The sequence below is a fragment of the Meriones unguiculatus genome, chromosome 11 (genome assembly GCF_030254825.1).
Source record: "Meriones unguiculatus strain TT.TT164.6M chromosome 11, Bangor_MerUng_6.1, whole genome shotgun sequence".
NCBI classification, from domain to species: Eukaryota; Metazoa; Chordata; class Mammalia; order Rodentia; family Muridae; genus Meriones; species Meriones unguiculatus.
This window is the reverse complement of record NC_083359.1, coordinates 97,613,347-97,632,122: the sequence shown is the minus strand read 5'-3', so window position 1 is coordinate 97,632,122 and position 18,776 is coordinate 97,613,347. Positions and strand designations below refer to the sequence as shown.

The following is an 18,776-nucleotide window of genomic DNA, read 5'->3' as shown; positions in this document are numbered from 1 at the left end:
ATGTTAGACTGTAGATTGCCATGAGGCCCATGCCATCTTGGACATCAGCTTTTGAGTTTTCTTCTTAAATAAAAAGGATGTTTTTGTTGTTTGGCATTAAAGTCAAAGGGTTACTACAGTTCAAGCTTCTTTTCAAAATCTCTAAGAGTTGGAATGATTTGGAACTAAGATAAAATATTTGAGCAATATTTGGTGGTAGCCTATGCCTTCAGTGTTAGCAGAGACAGGAGAATCTCTATAAGTTAGTTGTTTTCTAAATTCTACAGTTATAGTGAACAAGGTAGTGGTGGCACATGTCTTTAATCCCGCCACCAAGTGACGAAACTCAGATACAGCTCCTAATTTGTATGTTTGCCCACTAGAGAAATCATATACCATATTTACAGGTTATTATAAAAACCCTCTACAGAGTTACTAGAAAGACAACTAATTTCCACTGGGGACAGGAACGAAGAGCAGATTTTGCAATTGCCAGTAAGCTCATCTCTGTGCATGTAACCCTGACCAATAATTGAACTAGATGATACCCTAATTATGAATCATATTTATTGGTAAATTGACAACTGGGGACTCTTCATAAAGCAAAAGGGAGTCCACCAACATTTGCCTGTTGACTTTTATTGCAAATACTTTCCCTATGCGAAGATTAAATACTATGTTTGAGAAACAAATCTGGACATTTTAATGAGGCATGGAGGACCTTATATTCAGTAATTTTTTCAACCACCCTATGGTCATAAGGGCACCCCTTACAATAATGGCCTGCATGGTTCAAAGGTAGAGTCCTTCGCAGGCTTAGCTATGGAAGGAAAGTTATTACGGTGGAACTGGCACCTATTTGAATTTCTTAATGACCAGCATGTGGTAGCTTTCCCACCCTGAGTAAATAGCTCAGTTGCTTATAATCCCCATCCCTAAACTGCTCACCCCGCCCCACAAAGAGGCACCTATTGAACTGTGGGGACCAACGGAATTGTCACAGCATTTGGCTAATGCATGGATTACTGATGGTTCAACCACTGATGGAATCAATACTGATGGGAAGCGGCAGCCTGTAGACCGGGGGATGGAACAGCCAATACTGAGGAGGGAACCTCCAAATCAGCACAGCACTATTGACTACAAGACAAACAACTAGGAAAGCAAAAGGGAAAATCTCTATCTTTTCCAGTTCATGGTGTGTGTGCAATGGTACAGCTCTATGGACATCAAAATGGAAATCTACTAACTGGCAAATGGCAAAGATATCTGGTCATGGGAGGCGTCAATGGAAATGGCAAAACTTAGCAAAAACATCAAATTTTATGTGGCTCATACAGGTAAGACAGACAAACCATCTGAAGATAATAAAATAGGGGACACATTGGCATCATGTTTAATTAAGACTAGAATATTAAGGTTTGCCAGGGAACAAATTTAGACTAAATCAGCAAGAATGATAGATTACACATTTGAAAAGCTTGAAAGTTTACCCCTAACACTAAAAAAATAAGGGGAAGTGGAGAACCAAATTAAACCAGGATAACCCTATGAGAATAACTGTTACAAGGAATCCATACCCAGGTGGCGGTTCACACCTTTAGTTCCAGCGCTTGGGAGGCAGAGGCAGAAATATAGGAATTAGTGATTTAAATTTAAAAGCTGCTTGCAAATGGCAGTCTGAAACTCAGAGTGATTGTTCTTTGTTATCTAAAAATAAATACACTTAAACCTTGAGTTTATATATGAAAAGAAAGGGGAATATATGTATATTTATACACACATACGAAGGCATAGTTTCAAATTTTCAAAAGAATTTTTAAAAATTTTAATTGGAAGATTAATACTTTTTCTGTTGCCAAAAGCTATTTTGCCCTAGGAAAGATATAACCTGCCTAAAGAGGAATCCCCTCTCCCTGCTCCCAGAGTTAAGATTGGAGCAGGGTTCTATTTTTGTCTTTCCAGGAGAATAAAAGCATCCAACTAGGGAATCTGGAGACAACTGGACAAGTGAAACATCTGAAGAAAATGGCAGATCATCAAGAGAAAACGTCCCAAGAAAAAAAGAGTAAACTGGCCAAGCAGCATCACCCACCTCCAGCTTGTCTCTGCTGCCCTCTAAAGACATCAGTGGCAAATGGTCTTTATGTGGTTCCATTGCAGTTAAAAATGAAAGCTGGCTTTGGGGTCGGAGCCTTCTCTCCTCCTCTCAACCCATGCATGCTTGTTAAACGAAAACCCCAAATCTCTTTCTCGTATCAGAAGAGCCCCCATGCATGGGACAGAGGAAAACAAAATTAAGGGACTATTCTATTACCACCAATCTCATAATCTTTTGTTTTTCATTTGACTCTTTAGAATTTTTCTTAAGGTATAAATATTATCTCAAAATCTATAAGCCCATTATGTCTATATAAACTTTCTGCCATGGTACGAGAAGTCATATAGCCTCCTGTGTGTGTTTTCAGGTTTGAGTCTGAAGCAGGTGACTAGGAACAAAGTTTGTAGACTCAGATGTACTTAGTACACTGTGGTTCTTAAACCTTTTGGGCATCTGCTGACTGTGGCATTTAACATGTTTAAGTTTTCTGCCATTCCTGATGGTAACCATTGAGGACTCCAAGAAGATGATGCGGCCCTACCAGGATGAACCCACCTGATTGTGGTAACGCTAACCACTGGGAAAACTGCCCTATGCCTCTTCTGCCGCCAGGTTCTGCGCACACAGTGGACTCCTTCGGGTTGACTGCTGTGTTCTACCTAGCCAGGCTTGCCACTAAGCTGAAAAACACCACCCAAAGATCAGCTTCAGACTGCAATATGCTCAGGACATTGAAACTGCTGAGTTCCTATGAGATTGACACAAACATTTTGCAGAACTTTTGACTCAAAAATACTTAATCCTAAAACTGCCAAGTACAACCAAGATGGTCACTGGAAAGCTTGGCAGAAATAGCTTCATTATTGTAATAGTTTTACTGTGTCAGAGTTAAAATCTTTCTTTTTTATTTAGACAAAAAGGGGGTAGTATTTCAGGATTTTGATCACACCGAACCCGGAGATAGTGTTATTTATTGAAAAAAACTGTTTCTAGCTGTGGTATGGCTCAGCCCTAGCACACACCTTTCATCTAAGAGCTTTCTGCTTATTGTAAACGGGTTAAATAAAGTCAGCCATAGGTCAAGAGGCCGAGCAAACAATCAGTTGACAGGGAGTGAACACAGGAGAAAACCATAGAGAGTAAGAGGAGTCAGGAGGATGGTTAGAGAGATGCACAGGAAGTAGAAGGGAGGGACTTCCCATTTGAGGGATTTTTGAGACAGCATGGAGTTGGTGGCACATGCCTTTAATTCCAGAACTCTAAAGGCAGAGGCAGGCAGATCTCTGTGAATCCGAGGCAACACTGGTCTACAAAGTGAGTTCCAAGACAGCCAGAGCTAAAACAGAGAAACCCTGTCTTGAAAAATTAAAAGAGAGAGAAAGAGAGAGAGGAGAAGGAGAGCTTCTTTTTGCCTTTTGAGACATCAGCTGAGGAGATAGGCCAGATGGGTGCTTTCTCTGCCTCTCTGACCTAGCATGCTTTCACCCCAGCATCTGGCTCCAGAGACTTCTTTGGTAAAATCTAACAATTGGGGTTTTTGTTAAAAACAAACAAACAAACAAACAAAACAAACAAGCAAAAACAGATAGCACAGCTGGAAAACTCAAGGGATATCTTTTGGCCTGGACGTCTTTAGTTTTGGAGTGACTTGGTAAGTCGCTGACAACCACCAGTTTGTTGAGACAGAAAGGACAGTGATTAGCAAAGTCTTAGATGACAGTTGCCCACGTTGTCACTGCTGCTCCATAACTGGAGGCAGTAATGGCTTCAATTAAGAGCCCTAGGCTACTGGTTTTTGTTTGTTTTTCAAGAAGCAGGGTTTCACTATGTAGCCCAGGATTACTTTGAATTTCTCATCAACCTGCTCTGCCTCTCTCCTGAGAAATGGGATTAAGCCTTTTAAAAATTCTTTCTTTCTTTTCCTTCATGTGTATGGGTGTTTTACCTGTGTGTGTGTGTCTATGTATCACATTTGTGCAGTGCTGTTAGAGGCTGGAAAAAGGTATCATATCCTCTGGAACTGGAGTTACTATGAGTCACCATGCGGGTAATGGGAATCAAACCATTTTTTCTTTTGTCTTTTGGTTTTTCAAGACAGGCTTTCTCTGTGTAGCCTTGGCTGTCTTGGAACTCACTTGTAGACCAGCCTGGCCTCGAACTCACAGACATCTGATTCCCTCTGCCACCTGAGTGCTGAGATTAAAGGCATGTGCCATCATCTCCCAGCTGCTACTTCATTCTTAATTGGTACAGTAAGACCCAGGGTCCACATCAGCATTGTTTCCCAGACAGCATAATCTTTACACACACACACACACACACACACACACACACACACACACAAACAAAACAAAACAAAACAAAAAAAACCTTAACTTTTAAAAGTTACAATACAGTTTGGATAAATTAAGCTTATTTTGAACATGCAAACCAAAGGATAAAACAGAATTAAAATTTAGAGTTTTAGCTGCCCATTTCAGTATTTTTGGTTGAAAGCCCAGCCTTCAGTAGCTGAGCCATCTCTCCAGCCCATGCTGTCCCTTCTATATAACTTTTATGACTCATATGTGAACCCGCCACTAGAAAAGCCTCTGAAATCCATTTAAAAACAGATGACTTAAATGAAGTAAGTATGCATTTATTCAGTCATTAACTACAATTATATAAGGTTCCATATGACCCAATAATATAATATCTGACACATTTATTCACTGTCAAAACTTCCATGGTTGGGAAGTATCATAATAGCCAAAGGTAACTGATTTTTATTTTCTAAATGCAATGTAATAGTATTTATGTTGTCCTTAAGATGAATAGAAACAATAACATACACAATAATATATGTTATGTGGGGGCGTAATTTAAGAACTTTTTTCAGATCTTGAATTTAATAGTATGAGCTTATATTTAATGTTTGTTTGCCAAATACAGTTTTAATATAATTACATATACATGCATTATCTATGTATCTATCTACATACATATATATAGAGTTAACTCAGTTTTCCTAACTCTTCTTCTGTTTTCCAGGAGGCTTATGCAGTGGCTCAAAAATAAACTGTCTATAAATCTTCATGTACCAGAAATAGCTCAGAACTAGAACGCTGATGAACGTGATCATCAGGACAAAAAGAAAGGAAGCTACTAGGTAGACACTCGGGCTGGAATAAAAACAACAACAAAGACGTCATCAGGAGTCATTTTTCGAGCTCTGCCTGTTAAGGTACCCAGTCCCACTGAAGACCTAGCTTGCGTCTGTCCCCGACGTGGTCAAATGTTCGAGGCTGACCAGGGAGACTGGAGTGATGAGTAGGAGAGAAAGGAAGCATGAACACATTCTGTGGAGTGGTGCCCAGGAGGGAATCTGGTGTGGGTGCGAGTCAGCTGGTCAAGCCTGGTGGAGGAGGAAGTGACTGTGGCTGAATAGAGTATGTGTGAGGCTGTGGAAGCATGAAGAAGCCCGGAGGTCCTTCCATGGCCTTTCTGTGTGACTGGGACTCCAGAGCCGGACAGCACGGTTGGAAATGAGGAGAGGGAGGTGCAGGTGTGGGAATGTGGTTCAGTGGTAGGGCCCTTGTCTATCAGGAATGAGGCCCTTCGTTTGCTTGGCAGCTCTGAGGGAACAAAAGCAAAGGAAAAAAAGAAAAAGACCTTCCCCCAAACAATGCCACCCCCAGAAAAAAAAACAGGGTGGCATGCACCAAATAAGAAAAAGCTTACAGTAAGTAGAGTGTGTGGAGTTTAGGCAAAGGACAAGAGGGAGTTTCATGGGTGCCTAACAGGATGGATCCTGACTTAGGAGAGGGGTGTGTAAACCAGCTTTAAGGTATTTGTAAGTGATAATGTGGGTGAAAAAATGGAGAGACCTGGTTAGGTCCAAGATACATTTCAAAGTTACACCGGATTTGTCTTGGCAATCGGCAAGATGTAGCATTTCAGGAATCAAAGAAAGAACGAGAACTACCGACCATGAAAATGGTGCCATCACGTGCTGGAAGTTCAGAGGGAAGGGGACACTCGGAGAGGCCTGGCCTTAGGGAGACCTTCTAGGCTCGCCTGGAACTCCTGGGCTCAAACACTCCTCCCACCCCAGGCTACAGAGTAAGGGGAGCCACCCCTCCAGGCACAGGGTCTGGTTAAATGGCTTGTGGTAACAGCATTTGTGGATGTGTGTGAGGGCATGTGTCAATGTCTATGTGTCTTTGTGTGTGTGTGTATCTGTGAGAGCATGGGCGAACATGTGTATATGAGTTTGTATGAATATGTGTGTGATTGTGAATGTGTAAATGTGTAAGAGTGTGTGTGTGTGTGTGTGCGTTGGAAGCTACTCTCTGTTGAGGGTCCTTCAGGCCTCTTCAGCTAGATTCTGCAGAGGTACTTCCCATGAGAAGGGCTTATTTCTTAGTCTAGACATGTGGTTTTTTTTTAATATATATATTTGGGGTCTGACTAGAGCAATGTGTTGTAATTTTACAGTTTCTCTGGGCCCACAGTTATCTTCGTGTTTTTTGTTTTTGTTTTTGTTTTTGTTTTTTTCCTCTATGGCCAAGCAGATGGTTCTTTCTTGGACCCATCTTCTCTCTACTAGGCATTGTGCTGAGTGAAAGGATCAGGGGTTCCAGGCCAGCCTGGGTTAGGAGATTTTTGTTTCAAAAAAGTAAAAACAGGAAACAAATACAAGCAAACAAATACAAATGGCAAGCGTTAGGTACTGCTCATTACCTGGGAATCACTCCAAAGGTCTCAATCGCAAAAATAGTTGTTAGGTTACAGAAACTGCAAATTAGAAAAGGTAGTATTAAAGATTAACTTAGATGCATTTAAAATATCCATCTCTATGGTAACAGTCAGATCATATAGAATGTTATTAAGGTGTCATTTTCTTGACGAGGACACAAGAAATGTATTTAACAGGACAGTTATAATGGCTTTTCCATTGGTGCATTTTTAGGCTATCGTGAGATTCCTCAGAGCTTGTCAGTGTAACCAGGCTGTCCTCACAGCATTACACACTTTGGGTAGCAGTTTCCAAGGCAACGGTCACAATGACTTTAATCATAATAAACAATCATCAGCATCTTCAGAAGTACTCCACAGTTAAGCACTGCATACTGAGCCCCGGGTTCACGGAAGATGGGTGCTATCTGAGCATGTGCTACTGTGTGCCTGGGGTTGTGCAGAATGCCTATACACACTGTGTTAGGCCTCGTGAGAACCCTTGCAGACGAGGGAGCGGAGGCTCACGGTGGGCTAGGCAACCAGCGGAGGCCTGCAGTTGTCTGAGTGGCAGCACTGGGAATCTGGATTCTGATTTTTCTGAGTTAGAGGGCTGGCTCCCCTCAAGAAGCTGAGAGGGTTAGGAGCTTGGCAGATGGGTGCCATCATTTCCAAAGTTACCGAGTCCCACGGCTCAGCATCTTGCTTTGAATGAGACAAGATGTGGCTAGATAAACACTCATGGCACAATTTTACCTACCTTCATGGGGGAGAAGACAGAAGAAAGGCACTTACTTCTGGCAAGCCTTTGCTGCAGGCCCAGCGCAGTAGGGCTTTACCCAACATCTCAGAAGCTATGAAGATAGGGGTTGTTGACTACTTATGAACAGATGGGCAATTTGGTTAGTTCTGAATTTTGCTTTGTGTGATCAGAACTTGAAAGGGTCACTGCTCAGTGACAGAAGACATAGTCAGTTGGGCCTGGTAGGACATGCAGATAATCACAAAACTGGGAAGGCTGAAGCAGGCGGTGGCGAGTTCCAGGCTAAGCCTCACTCAACTGTGAAACCCTGTCTCAAAACAGACACAACTCCCCAACACACGGCACCAAAACTGACGTAGGAAGTAGACAAGGCCCTCATTTTAACCAGATGCTTTGACATTCATCTTTCAGAAACCAACAGGGCAAGTATATGGGAAATATGTTTATCGAATTAAGTCTGTGGTATCAGAAATTCCTTATATTGTACAGGCGTGAATCTGTCTTAACTCTTCTCATTGCTATGGCCAAACACCTGAGAGAGACAACTCGAGGAAGGAAGGGTTTGCTTTGGTATAGTCCATCGTGGGAAGGAGGGGCGAGGGACAGCTGGTCACCCTGCACCCACGTAATGGAGCAGGGTGTGGCGGTCACCGGTGCTCAGCACACTTCCCCCTTTTTGTCCAGGTGGGACCCCAGCTGGTAGAATTGTATTGCCCACATTTTTAGGGTGGCTCTTCCCCTTCCCTTCCTCAATTAGCCTAATCTAATAAAACGCCTGCAGATGTGACCAGAGACTCATCTCTTTGGTGACTAGATCCCTTGAGGTCGACAGCAGCAATCGTGCGTGACAAAGTGTAAGGCCTGCTTACAGAGGTCTGCTGGGGTCAGTTTATGAGATAGGAGTTTCTCTTCCACCTTCAGGCAGCGCCCAGGAGGCACTAACTGTTCACAACAGCACTGAGGATCACATCGGTTGTCAGAGGCTGAGTAGGGTCCTGAGGTTCCAGGGAGAGGACGCTGCTATATAAAAGTGCTTGTCCATTTTCGTTAGGATGCAGCAAGAGGCCAAGTGGATTTACAATTAGAGGAAGAAAGTATGGTTCCCAACAGAGAAAAGGCTGTTCAAATGACGGGGCTGGAATTTGGCAGCCCATATTTGGATATGGCAGTTGACTGTGGACCCTCTCTGGCTGATATGACAAGGGCTGGGGTTGAAGCTTAGTGGTGGACTTCTTGCCTGGCATGTGCGAGGCCTCAGCTCAGTTCCAGAATCGCAGGTAAGTGAGCAAATGAAGTTACACGAATAAAATCAACAAGGCCTACCTGGAGTAGGGCCCTCCTAGGATGTGAGAGCAGTGGAGACCCTGCCAAGCTCGTGTCATGGAGATCTACTTTTAGGTTTGTTTCCTCCTTAGAAGGGAACTAATGTCTGCCAGGACTTTTCTTCTGCCAGAGTCACACCCCCTTTTGGAGGAAGTCTATCCCAGAGGCTAGTGATTCAGAGGCACAAAGACCTTGCCCCTCCTCAGAATAGCTCTGCCAGGCACCCCCGGCCCAGCACTCCCTGTGGAATCAACTGAAGGCCTCCCTGGAGCTGCAGTTTTACTTCCTGCTTCCTCCCCTTCCCCAGTTTTACTTCCTTCACCATCTCTAAAGGTGGTGATCTTCAGGCCACCTCCGAGGAAACCTTCTACGTCTGCTTCCTGGGGAAACTGAGCTGCAAACCGTTAACTGCCTCTCTCTCCCCAGGTCATCCGGAGAACTCCTCAGAAGACTGGAGAATCTGGGGCGCCGATGAGATTTTCATGAGCTCAGTAGAGGCTCTTCCCTGGGTTGTGTAATCATAGACACATAAGCAGCCATTCATTTGACAAAACGTTTCTCTCCTCGGTGTTCCACCAGCCTCATTGGCAGAGAGGAACAGAACGGTTTGTCCCCTAGGACTACCTCCACTCTACGAACTGCCTGTCAGAGAGCTTGTTCTTGGACAGTACCCCATGGGACATGGTCTTGATCCCTTATAGTGGTGACATAAGATGTAAATTCAGGTGGTGATACCTGGGTAAGAGAAGAGAGATAAATTCCACACACGGGGGTGGGGGCACATGATAGGCCTTTGAGGGTGAAGGAAAAGTCCTTATTCCCTCAGAGCATGTCCAGATAAAAGGATCATCTTGTTTTATCATTCTGCTATTGCTTTATTTTTTATCCACTTTGGATTTTGGAGATAACATATACCACAATTGGATGGCCTTTTCTAAAATATATATATTTCTCTAAATATATATAAAGTATATGTTATATATTATCCATATTTAGAAAAGTCCATCCAAATGTGGATGCATTTACACATATGCATATATGCACATGTAAGATATAATATGCATATAAATATATATGCATATATTTATATATATGCATATATATGCCCTGGAACTCAGGGAAGAGAGAGCTTTCCTGCGTGTTTCAGGTGATTCAAATAGTGCTGATAGTTGGCTCTCCTGACCTGATCCCATAGCACTGAGTGACCATGGGACCTTGGCTGCTTGCTTTTACACATGCGTTATGTCTAACATCTAAGCCAGATGTGATCTTTCTGTCCCGAAGTGCAAGTGATGTGTATAAAAATGGCCTCACATGCATTGAACAGTTGATAGCCCCCATTTGCTCAGACGTTGGGAGGCCTTCATGGCTCCACTGAGTGTAAAGAAAGAACAGGAAAGAGATTTGCAGATCACTGTGCGTTCGGGGAAAACAAGAACAGGCCTCCCATTGTACAATGTTTCATGTAGATTGTTTCCTCATTGTTCCTGGAGGATGTTGGCCAAGGCCATAATTGTGGACAGGAACTGAATGTGAGATACATAACGGCCGATTTGCAAGAAATAAAAACTGATGAGAAGAAATTTAAGGGGAGCCTGTGTAGGGAGCCCTCAGTAAGATTCTGGATTATTCAAACATTTGGGTGTCACGTGACTATCACCAGAGAAGGGGCTCTTCCTTTGTCGTGTGACTGCCCTGTAGCACCTTTCCCCAGCTACCCAAGTTCTTATGCATAAGGTCATGAGTGACACGGTCATGTTGCCTGCGGTGGCTTCCAGAGCCTGCATTTTCCTTTATCTAGGCTGAACTGGATACTGCCACTACCAAGCACTGAGTTTAGCAGCAGCAGCAGCAGCAGCAGCAGCAGCAGCAGCAGCAGCAGCAGCAGCAGCAGCCCGTCTGAGTCACCCTGCAGGTGCCTTCATCCAGAGGCACTGGACAGCTACCTGGTGGTGGCTGGTTTTATCACGTAGAGGACAGTGGTTCCTTCTTCCTGTGACATGCTCGGGTTTGAATTTGCCTTTTTCATTTAACTTTAGCCTGAAGCACTAGACAGAGGCACCCTGAGTGCCATGTGTTTTTGTTACATTGTCCCAACAAGACTGCTTCTGAACATACAACTAGAAGGCGAAGAGCTGATATGCATGGAATTCATTGGTCTCCCAGAGAAGTAGATATTTTTTCCAAGACATTTTTTGTATTAAAAGATTAATACTAATCTTTTGTTGCTGGTGACCAGGATATATTTGGTATCTACCTGTTGTTCTTGTATAAATACTAATAAAGCTTCATTTCACTCTTTAAGCCTTTGGTTTGGATAATAAATTATATAGTAATGAGAGCTATAAAATCAGAACAAAAGGTTACCAGGGGAATTGCAGAGTTCTTACAGTGATGTGATACTACAAGCCAGTGCCAAGATAAGCAGTTTTTTAAAAAATATTTATTATTTATACAGTATTTTGCCTGCATGTGTGTCTGTAGGCCAGAAAAAGGCACCATATCACATTATAGGTGGTTATGAGCCACCATGTGGTTGCTGAGAATTGAACTCAGGACCTTTGGAAGAACAGCCAGTGCTCATCTCTCCAGCCCCAATAAGCAGTTTTTAAACCTACTGCGAGAATGACAGAATTGGGAGTCACCCAGTTTTTCATTTATAACCCAGAGCACATATGCATAGGCCACATTAAGTGCTTTGACTCCATAGGAGTTTTTTAAAACATCTTTAAAAACATCTTTTACCAGGATACAAAATTTGGTACTGGCTAAAGCCATACAGCACATAGGGATGGGAAGCCAGGCGTGGTGGCCTAACCACAGCACTCGGAGAGAGGAAGATCTCTGCCCTAGCAAGTTCTAGGACAGCCAGGACTACATAGAGAGACCCTGTTCCACACAAACAACTGTAGTATGTGTCTATATTTCTATATTATATTTCCACTAACCTTTACTTTCCCCTTTTTCCATTTCTCCTTTCATATATTACACATGTTTGGTGTGTTGGTGGTAGGTGTTGCAGAATATGAAGTCAAGATCATGATAACTAAAGGAGGGACAAAAATTCTTTTGAGAATTTGAACTTGACACTAGATGGGATAAGACTGATTAGTTCCACTCCAGAGGGTAAGTGTATTTTTTTTTTATTAATTAAGTATAATTACGTTATCATAAGAGAAGTTAAGTTTTGTTGTTCCTTGGAAGTTGAGCTGTTTGGGACAAGGAAATGATATGGACTGTAATAGATTTTGTTGTGGTGGTTATTTTAATCCACTCATCTTCTCTTCAGCTTCGCTTAGTCTCTTTATGGTTTTTATTTTAACTATTAGCTTGTACTTATTGTATAATATCATACTTTTTAGCATGACAATCTTCATCATGAATATCATGAACTTCTGTCATAGTCATTGTCACATTGCTCTCTCTGTCCCCCTCCCTGTTCCCAGTTGATAGCTTCCTCTCCCCAAATACCCCCACTTCTACTTCTATGTTTCTCTCTCTTTAGATCTAAATTTTAGCTACAAGAAAAAAAAACATATTCTGTTTATCTTCTCAGTCTGGTTTAGTTCAGACAGCATGATGGTCATTAGTTCCATATGTCTTTCTGAAAATGATATTAATTTTGCTCTTATGGCTGAATAAAACTCTATTGTGTATGTGTACACATTTTCTTTATCCATCTATTGGTAGACAGCTAGGCTGATTATTTCTTTATTCTTTCACCACACCTTTAAAGCTTTTTTCTTTAAAAAAAAAATTAAAATTCAAGCTGTGGTGGTTTGAATAAGAATGGCTCCCATAGGCTCATCAACTGGCATGCTTGGACCCCAGGGAGTGGCACTATTTGAAAGGATTAGGAGGTGTGTCCCTGGAGGTGGGCTTTGAGGTCTCAGAAGCCCACGCCTAGCCCAGACGCTCACTCTTTCTTCCTGCTTGCTGCCTGCAAACCTGGATGGAGAGCTCTCAGCTCCTCCTCCAGCACCATGTCTGCAGGTGTGCGGCCATGCTCCCCACCGTAATGATTGATAATGGACTAAACCTCTGACACTGTAAGCCAGCCCCAATTAAATGCTTTCCTTTATAAGAGCTGCTGGGGTCATGGTGTCTCTTCATAACAATAGAACACTGACAAGAGACAAGCATACATATTTTGTGTCTTGCATCTCTCAGGCCTAACAATTTCGAGGCTTCCAGGGTTGTTTTTGAAGGTAGTTGTTTCTATTTGTCCTTGTCTGTTCTTGTCTGTGGTTTCTTTTTCTGCCTTGTTTATTTGTTAGAATGTTTCCTTCTAGATTTCTTTGGTGTTTACATTTAAAGGGAATTCTTCCAGAGGGGATTTTTGCTTGTTTCTGCTGAGCATGTGGGAGGCATAAATAGACTAGGACTGTTTCAAATTAAAATTTTAGCTACAGTACAATAAGCACTCGGCTAACCTGGAACCCAGGCTCAAGTCTAACGGGGGTAGATTGGTAGTTACAAGTCTTTAAAAAAATGTTTCATTTTCTTTTTCATCTGGAGTTAGGACTAATTCAGATATATATCCTCCTCCTCATCTCCTAGGATTCTACCACTCATAGTCACAGGTTGGCTGATCCAATCTTTCTGTTTGCCAGTCTGTCTGTCACTTTCTTTTGTATCACAAAGCTTATTTTTCTACCTTCTATTTCCAAATTTTCCAGGATTGGGCACATGGAGGAACTGAAGACCAAAATGTGATGGAGTTAACCCCCATAAAACATTCGCGCCCCCATTTTGCCGCCCGTGGGCATATCTTATGAGCTGTTGTATCTCAGAGAATTCACGGTTGGCTTAGACTGTTGATGACTTTCCCACATGCCTCCTGTACAGCACCTTCCGGTAATACGAAAGTCACCCGACAAAGAGGAAGCTTCCTGGTCAGTACCAACCTGATTTCTCTGTGTCCTGTGGCCAAAGTGTGTGGTGTCCTAAGCTTTAGGGGTTAACTGTCCAGTTCTACTGGGCAACAAAAATTAATGACAATAGGTTGTAGTCCCTTGGTTTCTCTGGGACATCCCTGACCAACAGCTCAAGGAGAGGTGGTTCACACACAGCACTGGGCTTTTTGTTTGATAACATATGACTTCTGGAATGACCCTTGTACCCTGAGTAGGGCAGCCCCAATTAAACTCATGTAGATGTACGCGCGCACACACGTACACACACACACACACACACACTATGTCTCTGTGTGCGTCTGTGTTCATATGTTCTAATAGTATGGCTGCTGGTAGGTTAACTACTGTTGAGTGGATGGACCACACCCAGGAATATATAGGTAGCACAAACTGGAATCAGTGTGCTATTCAACAACAACAACAACAAAAGGCATGACCTTAGAGCAGGGGCTGGGGGCTTGGGTCTGGAAGGAGTTAGGGAGGACTGAGGGATGACTATGATCAGAATCCATTGTACACATGTGTGAAATTATTGAAAATATGTTAAAAATGTCCATGGCCATTTTCATAGCCAAGGGTCCTATGTGCTGAGGGCCCAGATATTAGCTCTCAGCACCCATAACACAGACTGGTGTGCTACGCCGTCCATTTCACAGCAGGTTTCCCATGACCTCCCAAGATGCAGGCGATACTTGCTGTTTCCACACATATCCCTTTTCTCTGAGATCACTTCACCCTTGAAGTAGCAGGTGGCCCCTAGCACCATGACCCAAGGCTAATCTTCTTATTAACATATATTCTGTTATTTTGTATGATTCCGTCTCCCAGGGCCACAAGCATGTGGGCTCATGGTCTTCTATTTGCTCTGTTTTCTTATGATGCTAGGATGAAACCCAGGGCCGTGCATGCTGGGAGATGCACGGTTCATCTTCGGTGTCACCCGGACTTGGAATCACCATGGAAATGCACCTCTGGGACTATCTAGAAGAGTGTTCTCAGAAACGCCTGACTGAGGAAGACCCACATCCAGTCTTGCTGGCCCAGCTGCATGGGCTGGGGGTCCGAGGGGAAAGAGGCCTGAGGCCAAAAGCCACTGTTGTGTTTCCGGATTGTAGCTCTTGGCTACCTGCCTCACTCTCCTGCCACTATGCCGTTTCTACCACGAAAGATTTTTACCCTCAAACTTCCTGTTTATGTCCTTCTTGTCAGGTGTTTGGCCATGTCAACCGGAAAAGTAACTGATATGTGTATCAAGGGGATGTAATACAAAGAATGGAATTTCAAAATGAGTGACCCAATTGACAGTTGACACTCTATAGAAGATCTCCTGCTTCTATAGAGTGTTTTCTATGATTACTACAAACTGAAAAAGCAATCATATAAATAACAAAAATGAGATATTTAGTTGACATCAAATTAAACCAAAAAAAGCAAAAAAAAAAAAAAATACTTCTAAGGGGATAATATCATAAAACATTTATTCTTACCTAAAGTTTGGATCCAGGATCTTTACTCGAAACACATACATTCCAGAATGGTCCATGGGCCATTGTAAATGGTTTCTGTTAGAATAGTTTAAAATCTCATATGGTTGATTTAGGTCTCCTGGATTCCCAACAGCATAAGAAAAACAAGTCCTATAGTTCTAAGCAAGAAGCAAAGAAAAAAAAAAAAGAGGTTATTTCCTGACTTTAACAAAATCTGATTTATATGTGTGAGATTTATTTAATTTTATGTGTATGAGTATTTTTTTACCACCCACACGCTACCGGTACGCGCCAGAAGAGGGCCTCAGAACCTCAGGAACTGGCATTAACTAAAGGTGCTTGTGTGCTGCCTTGTGGACGGATGCCCGGAGCCAAAACCAGGTCCTCTGCAAGAGCAGCCATTGTAGGTTCCACAATGGCCCTTGTTTCTACCCACTGGCCATTCTCTCCAGCCCCGGATTCTCATACATTTAGCTTGGACAATCACTAAGAGAGGCAATGGCTACCCGTTTCTATGCTGCCACTGCAGTGCCAGAGAGTGCCTGGCACATCTCCTACTTGTGGTCGGGGGTGGGGATGGGGGGAGGGACTTCTTCCGGGATGCCTCACATAGAGCAAGACCCTTAGCTTGGTGAAAGACCGGAGGTCAGGTAGAAGTGTGGGAGCAGGAGCCCCCTGGACACAGAGGAGGGCTGGCTTCTTGGAAGGGATTAAGGCTGAGGACAGTGCCCATGGATATAGCTACAGTAGCAGGGCAGAGATCTGGCCCAGCCATGCGCAAAGTGGTGCTAACCCCGTGTGGGTAAGACTGCCCTTGGAGAGAGACTGCTGGGCTCCTCTAGGAATGTGTGGGCTTCCATCCATTTAGAATATCTGTCCCCCACAACTGTACCACCTGATAAGTTTATTTGGGTCTAGTAGTTTGCACGTCCATCTGTCCTGGATCATATTCTTATTTCCGTGTTACGGATGCTTACCACAGCTAAATTCTGTCTATAGCCGTTGGGTTTATAGCACTGGGTTTACCTGATTGTATTTGTTGCTTGATTTATTTATTGTGCCTACATTTTGAGGCCTTTTAATCCAGTGCTGTCATGGGCCCTGGTCTTCAGAACCTGCTTATCTGTATCAAAGTGTGCATTGTTACATAGAGACATGGGAATATTTCTTATTCTTCCTCCTTTCCTCCTTTGTTGTTTCTTAATATGAAGGATAATACGTGCCAATGGCTGCTCTTCTTCCTGTGCCACATTTGAAGTTTCCTATCATGTCGTTGTACTCTTTGTTCATCTATTATCTTCCCCCTTCTCTTCCATTTGTAAGCCATCACTTGGTGAAGCTACCTAGTCTTCAAGAAAACAAATCTCCCCTAGACTCACGAATTCACTCCATTTCTAGCCAAGGACTGCTCTGTCCAGGACCCCTGGTCATGTATGGGGACTCCAACCCAGTCCCATATCACAGAAAAGTAGCCAGCTGGGCATTTCCCATGCTGTCATGAAGTCAAAGAACCTACAAAAATGCCACTTTTGCTTGTGAGCCTTTCAGACATTTTTTTCCTCCCTAGAGCTGCTTCTCAGAGGCAAGCGGGAGTAGGAAGGCTGGACAGCAATAGGTGCAGCCCCAAGAGAATTAGACACTTCCTGTTTCACTGTGGGTCACTGGGGGTGACGCGCTTCGCTGAGAACAGCCTTTTCCCCCAGGGCTTAGTTAGAAGCGGAAGCCCCAGCTTGGCTGGCTGTCAACCATTTCTGTGGTTTCCCAGGTGTAGTCCCAAGATCAGCAAGGTCAGCCTCACCTGGGGACCTTTAGACACTTGCATAGGTCCTGGGTTCAATCTCCAGTACTGGGAAGGAGAAGGGAGGGAAGGGGAGGGGAGGAGAGGGGGTAGAGTGGTGTAGATAGGAGGGAAAGGGAGAAGAGGGTTGGGCAAAAATCTTAGACCCTACCTCATATCTACTGAATCAGACACTCAGGTGAGACCAAGCTATCACTGTTTCCACAGGCCCCCCAGAGGATCATTGCCGCTGCCCTCTGAAGTGCGGGCCCCACTGGACCATTTCATGCTGGTTCCGGCAAGTTCCATGATTGTTAACCACCCAGCTGCTCACGGCTTCCGCAAGCTGCTGCGGGATAGCGTCTCAGAGGACTGAGGCGCCTCGGTAAGATTTGTTCTATGGAGAGTGTTCTTAACATCTTCTCTCAATCCCAGACCCTTGGGCGCCTTTTAAGAACAACAAAAATAACCAGGAGGGCAAGTTTGGTTTGAACTGAATCCATTGTTCCTTTAATTCCTCATGATTTTTAAGTAGTAAGTATCTATTGGAGGTGTTGAGCTACATTTTTTTTTAATTAGTTCTAGAAACACATATTAATTATCTACAATGAACTAGATGCTGGGGAAGTAGCAAAAGGCACAATGTTCTCTTCTCCCTCGGAACTTGCCTTTTTTTGTTTATTTTGCTTATTTAAGATTTATTATTGACTTTGAGCTGTGTGTGTGTGTGTGTGTGTGTGTTCGGAGGCCAGAAGAGGGCGCTGGGTTCCCTAAAGCTGAAGTTACAGGCAGTTAAAAGCTATCTGACATGGGTCCTCTGCAAGAGCAGTACATGCTCCTAACTGTTGAGTCATCACTCCAGTCCCATAACTAGTCTCCACGCTTTTATCAACAGCGGTCATTTGATAACAAGAAGATACAGATTTTCAGTGGTGGACATTAATTTGCACCAAAGAGTGCACACACATGTGCGTGTAGACACATACACACACACACACACACACACACACACACAAATCAAATGAACTAAAGACAAGAATTTTTTTTTAAATAACTGAAAATCATTTACCCTAAGCAAATAAGCAATTTAAATCCGAAGTGTTTCCATCAAGCTGTTGGTAATCTTGACCACCAAACGCAGTCTTTTTCTTACCTGAGGCCCCCAAATGTCTTCCAGGGGCTTGCCCGGGTTTTCCTCTATCATTGACTTCCACGTCTGGGCTACATTTATACAACCACTCTGCCGAAAGATGGTAACGCACGGGTTAGGGAGGAGGCTTTGCATTAGCTTATCTTGGAGTATCTAATATAGCTTGACAGCACCGAAAAATTTGTCTTAAAAAAAAAAAAGCTTTCATTTAAATACAGTGCAGTTTTTTTCACTACTTCAACACAACACAGTTTTAAACACTCAAGTGTTCAATCCAGTGGCAGGAGTTTCACTCCCACTGTGTAAGCACAACTCACCACCATCATTGAGCAAATCCTCTCCCCTGCCTCCCCACAGCCCCCGGCAACCAATGTTCTACTTTCTACTGAGATTTTTTTTTTACTAACTAAAATTTACAAATGAATTAGTTCAGTATTTTTCTGCCTGCAAAACAGCATAACATCTTCACTGGCCATTCATAGTGTAGGAGTGTGAGAATTTCCTTTCTGCAGCTAGTGTGTGTGTGTGTGTGTGTGTGTGTATGTGTGTGTGTGTGTGTCCACA

At 43.2% G+C, this 18,776-nt stretch overlaps 1 protein-coding gene across 1 annotated transcript in view; it reads right to left on the bottom strand.

Annotated features, from left to right (window-relative positions):
- Nucleotides 1-4,936: 4,936 nt before the first annotated feature.
- The window catches only part of Catspere (catsper channel auxiliary subunit epsilon), an 85,019-nt gene continuing 71,179 nt past the window's right edge, over nt 4,937-18,776 (bottom strand). The window contains exons 19-22 of the mRNA XM_060364765.1: nt 18,216-18,302; nt 15,286-15,443; nt 6,803-6,856; nt 4,937-5,241 (exon numbers count right to left, since the gene is read on the bottom strand). Coding sequence (XP_060220748.1) covers nt 5,088-5,241; nt 6,803-6,856; nt 15,286-15,443; nt 18,216-18,302 — 453 coding nt within the window. The 3' untranslated portion in view covers nt 4,937-5,087. The remainder of the gene's footprint in view (nt 5,242-6,802; nt 6,857-15,285; nt 15,444-18,215; nt 18,303-18,776) is intronic.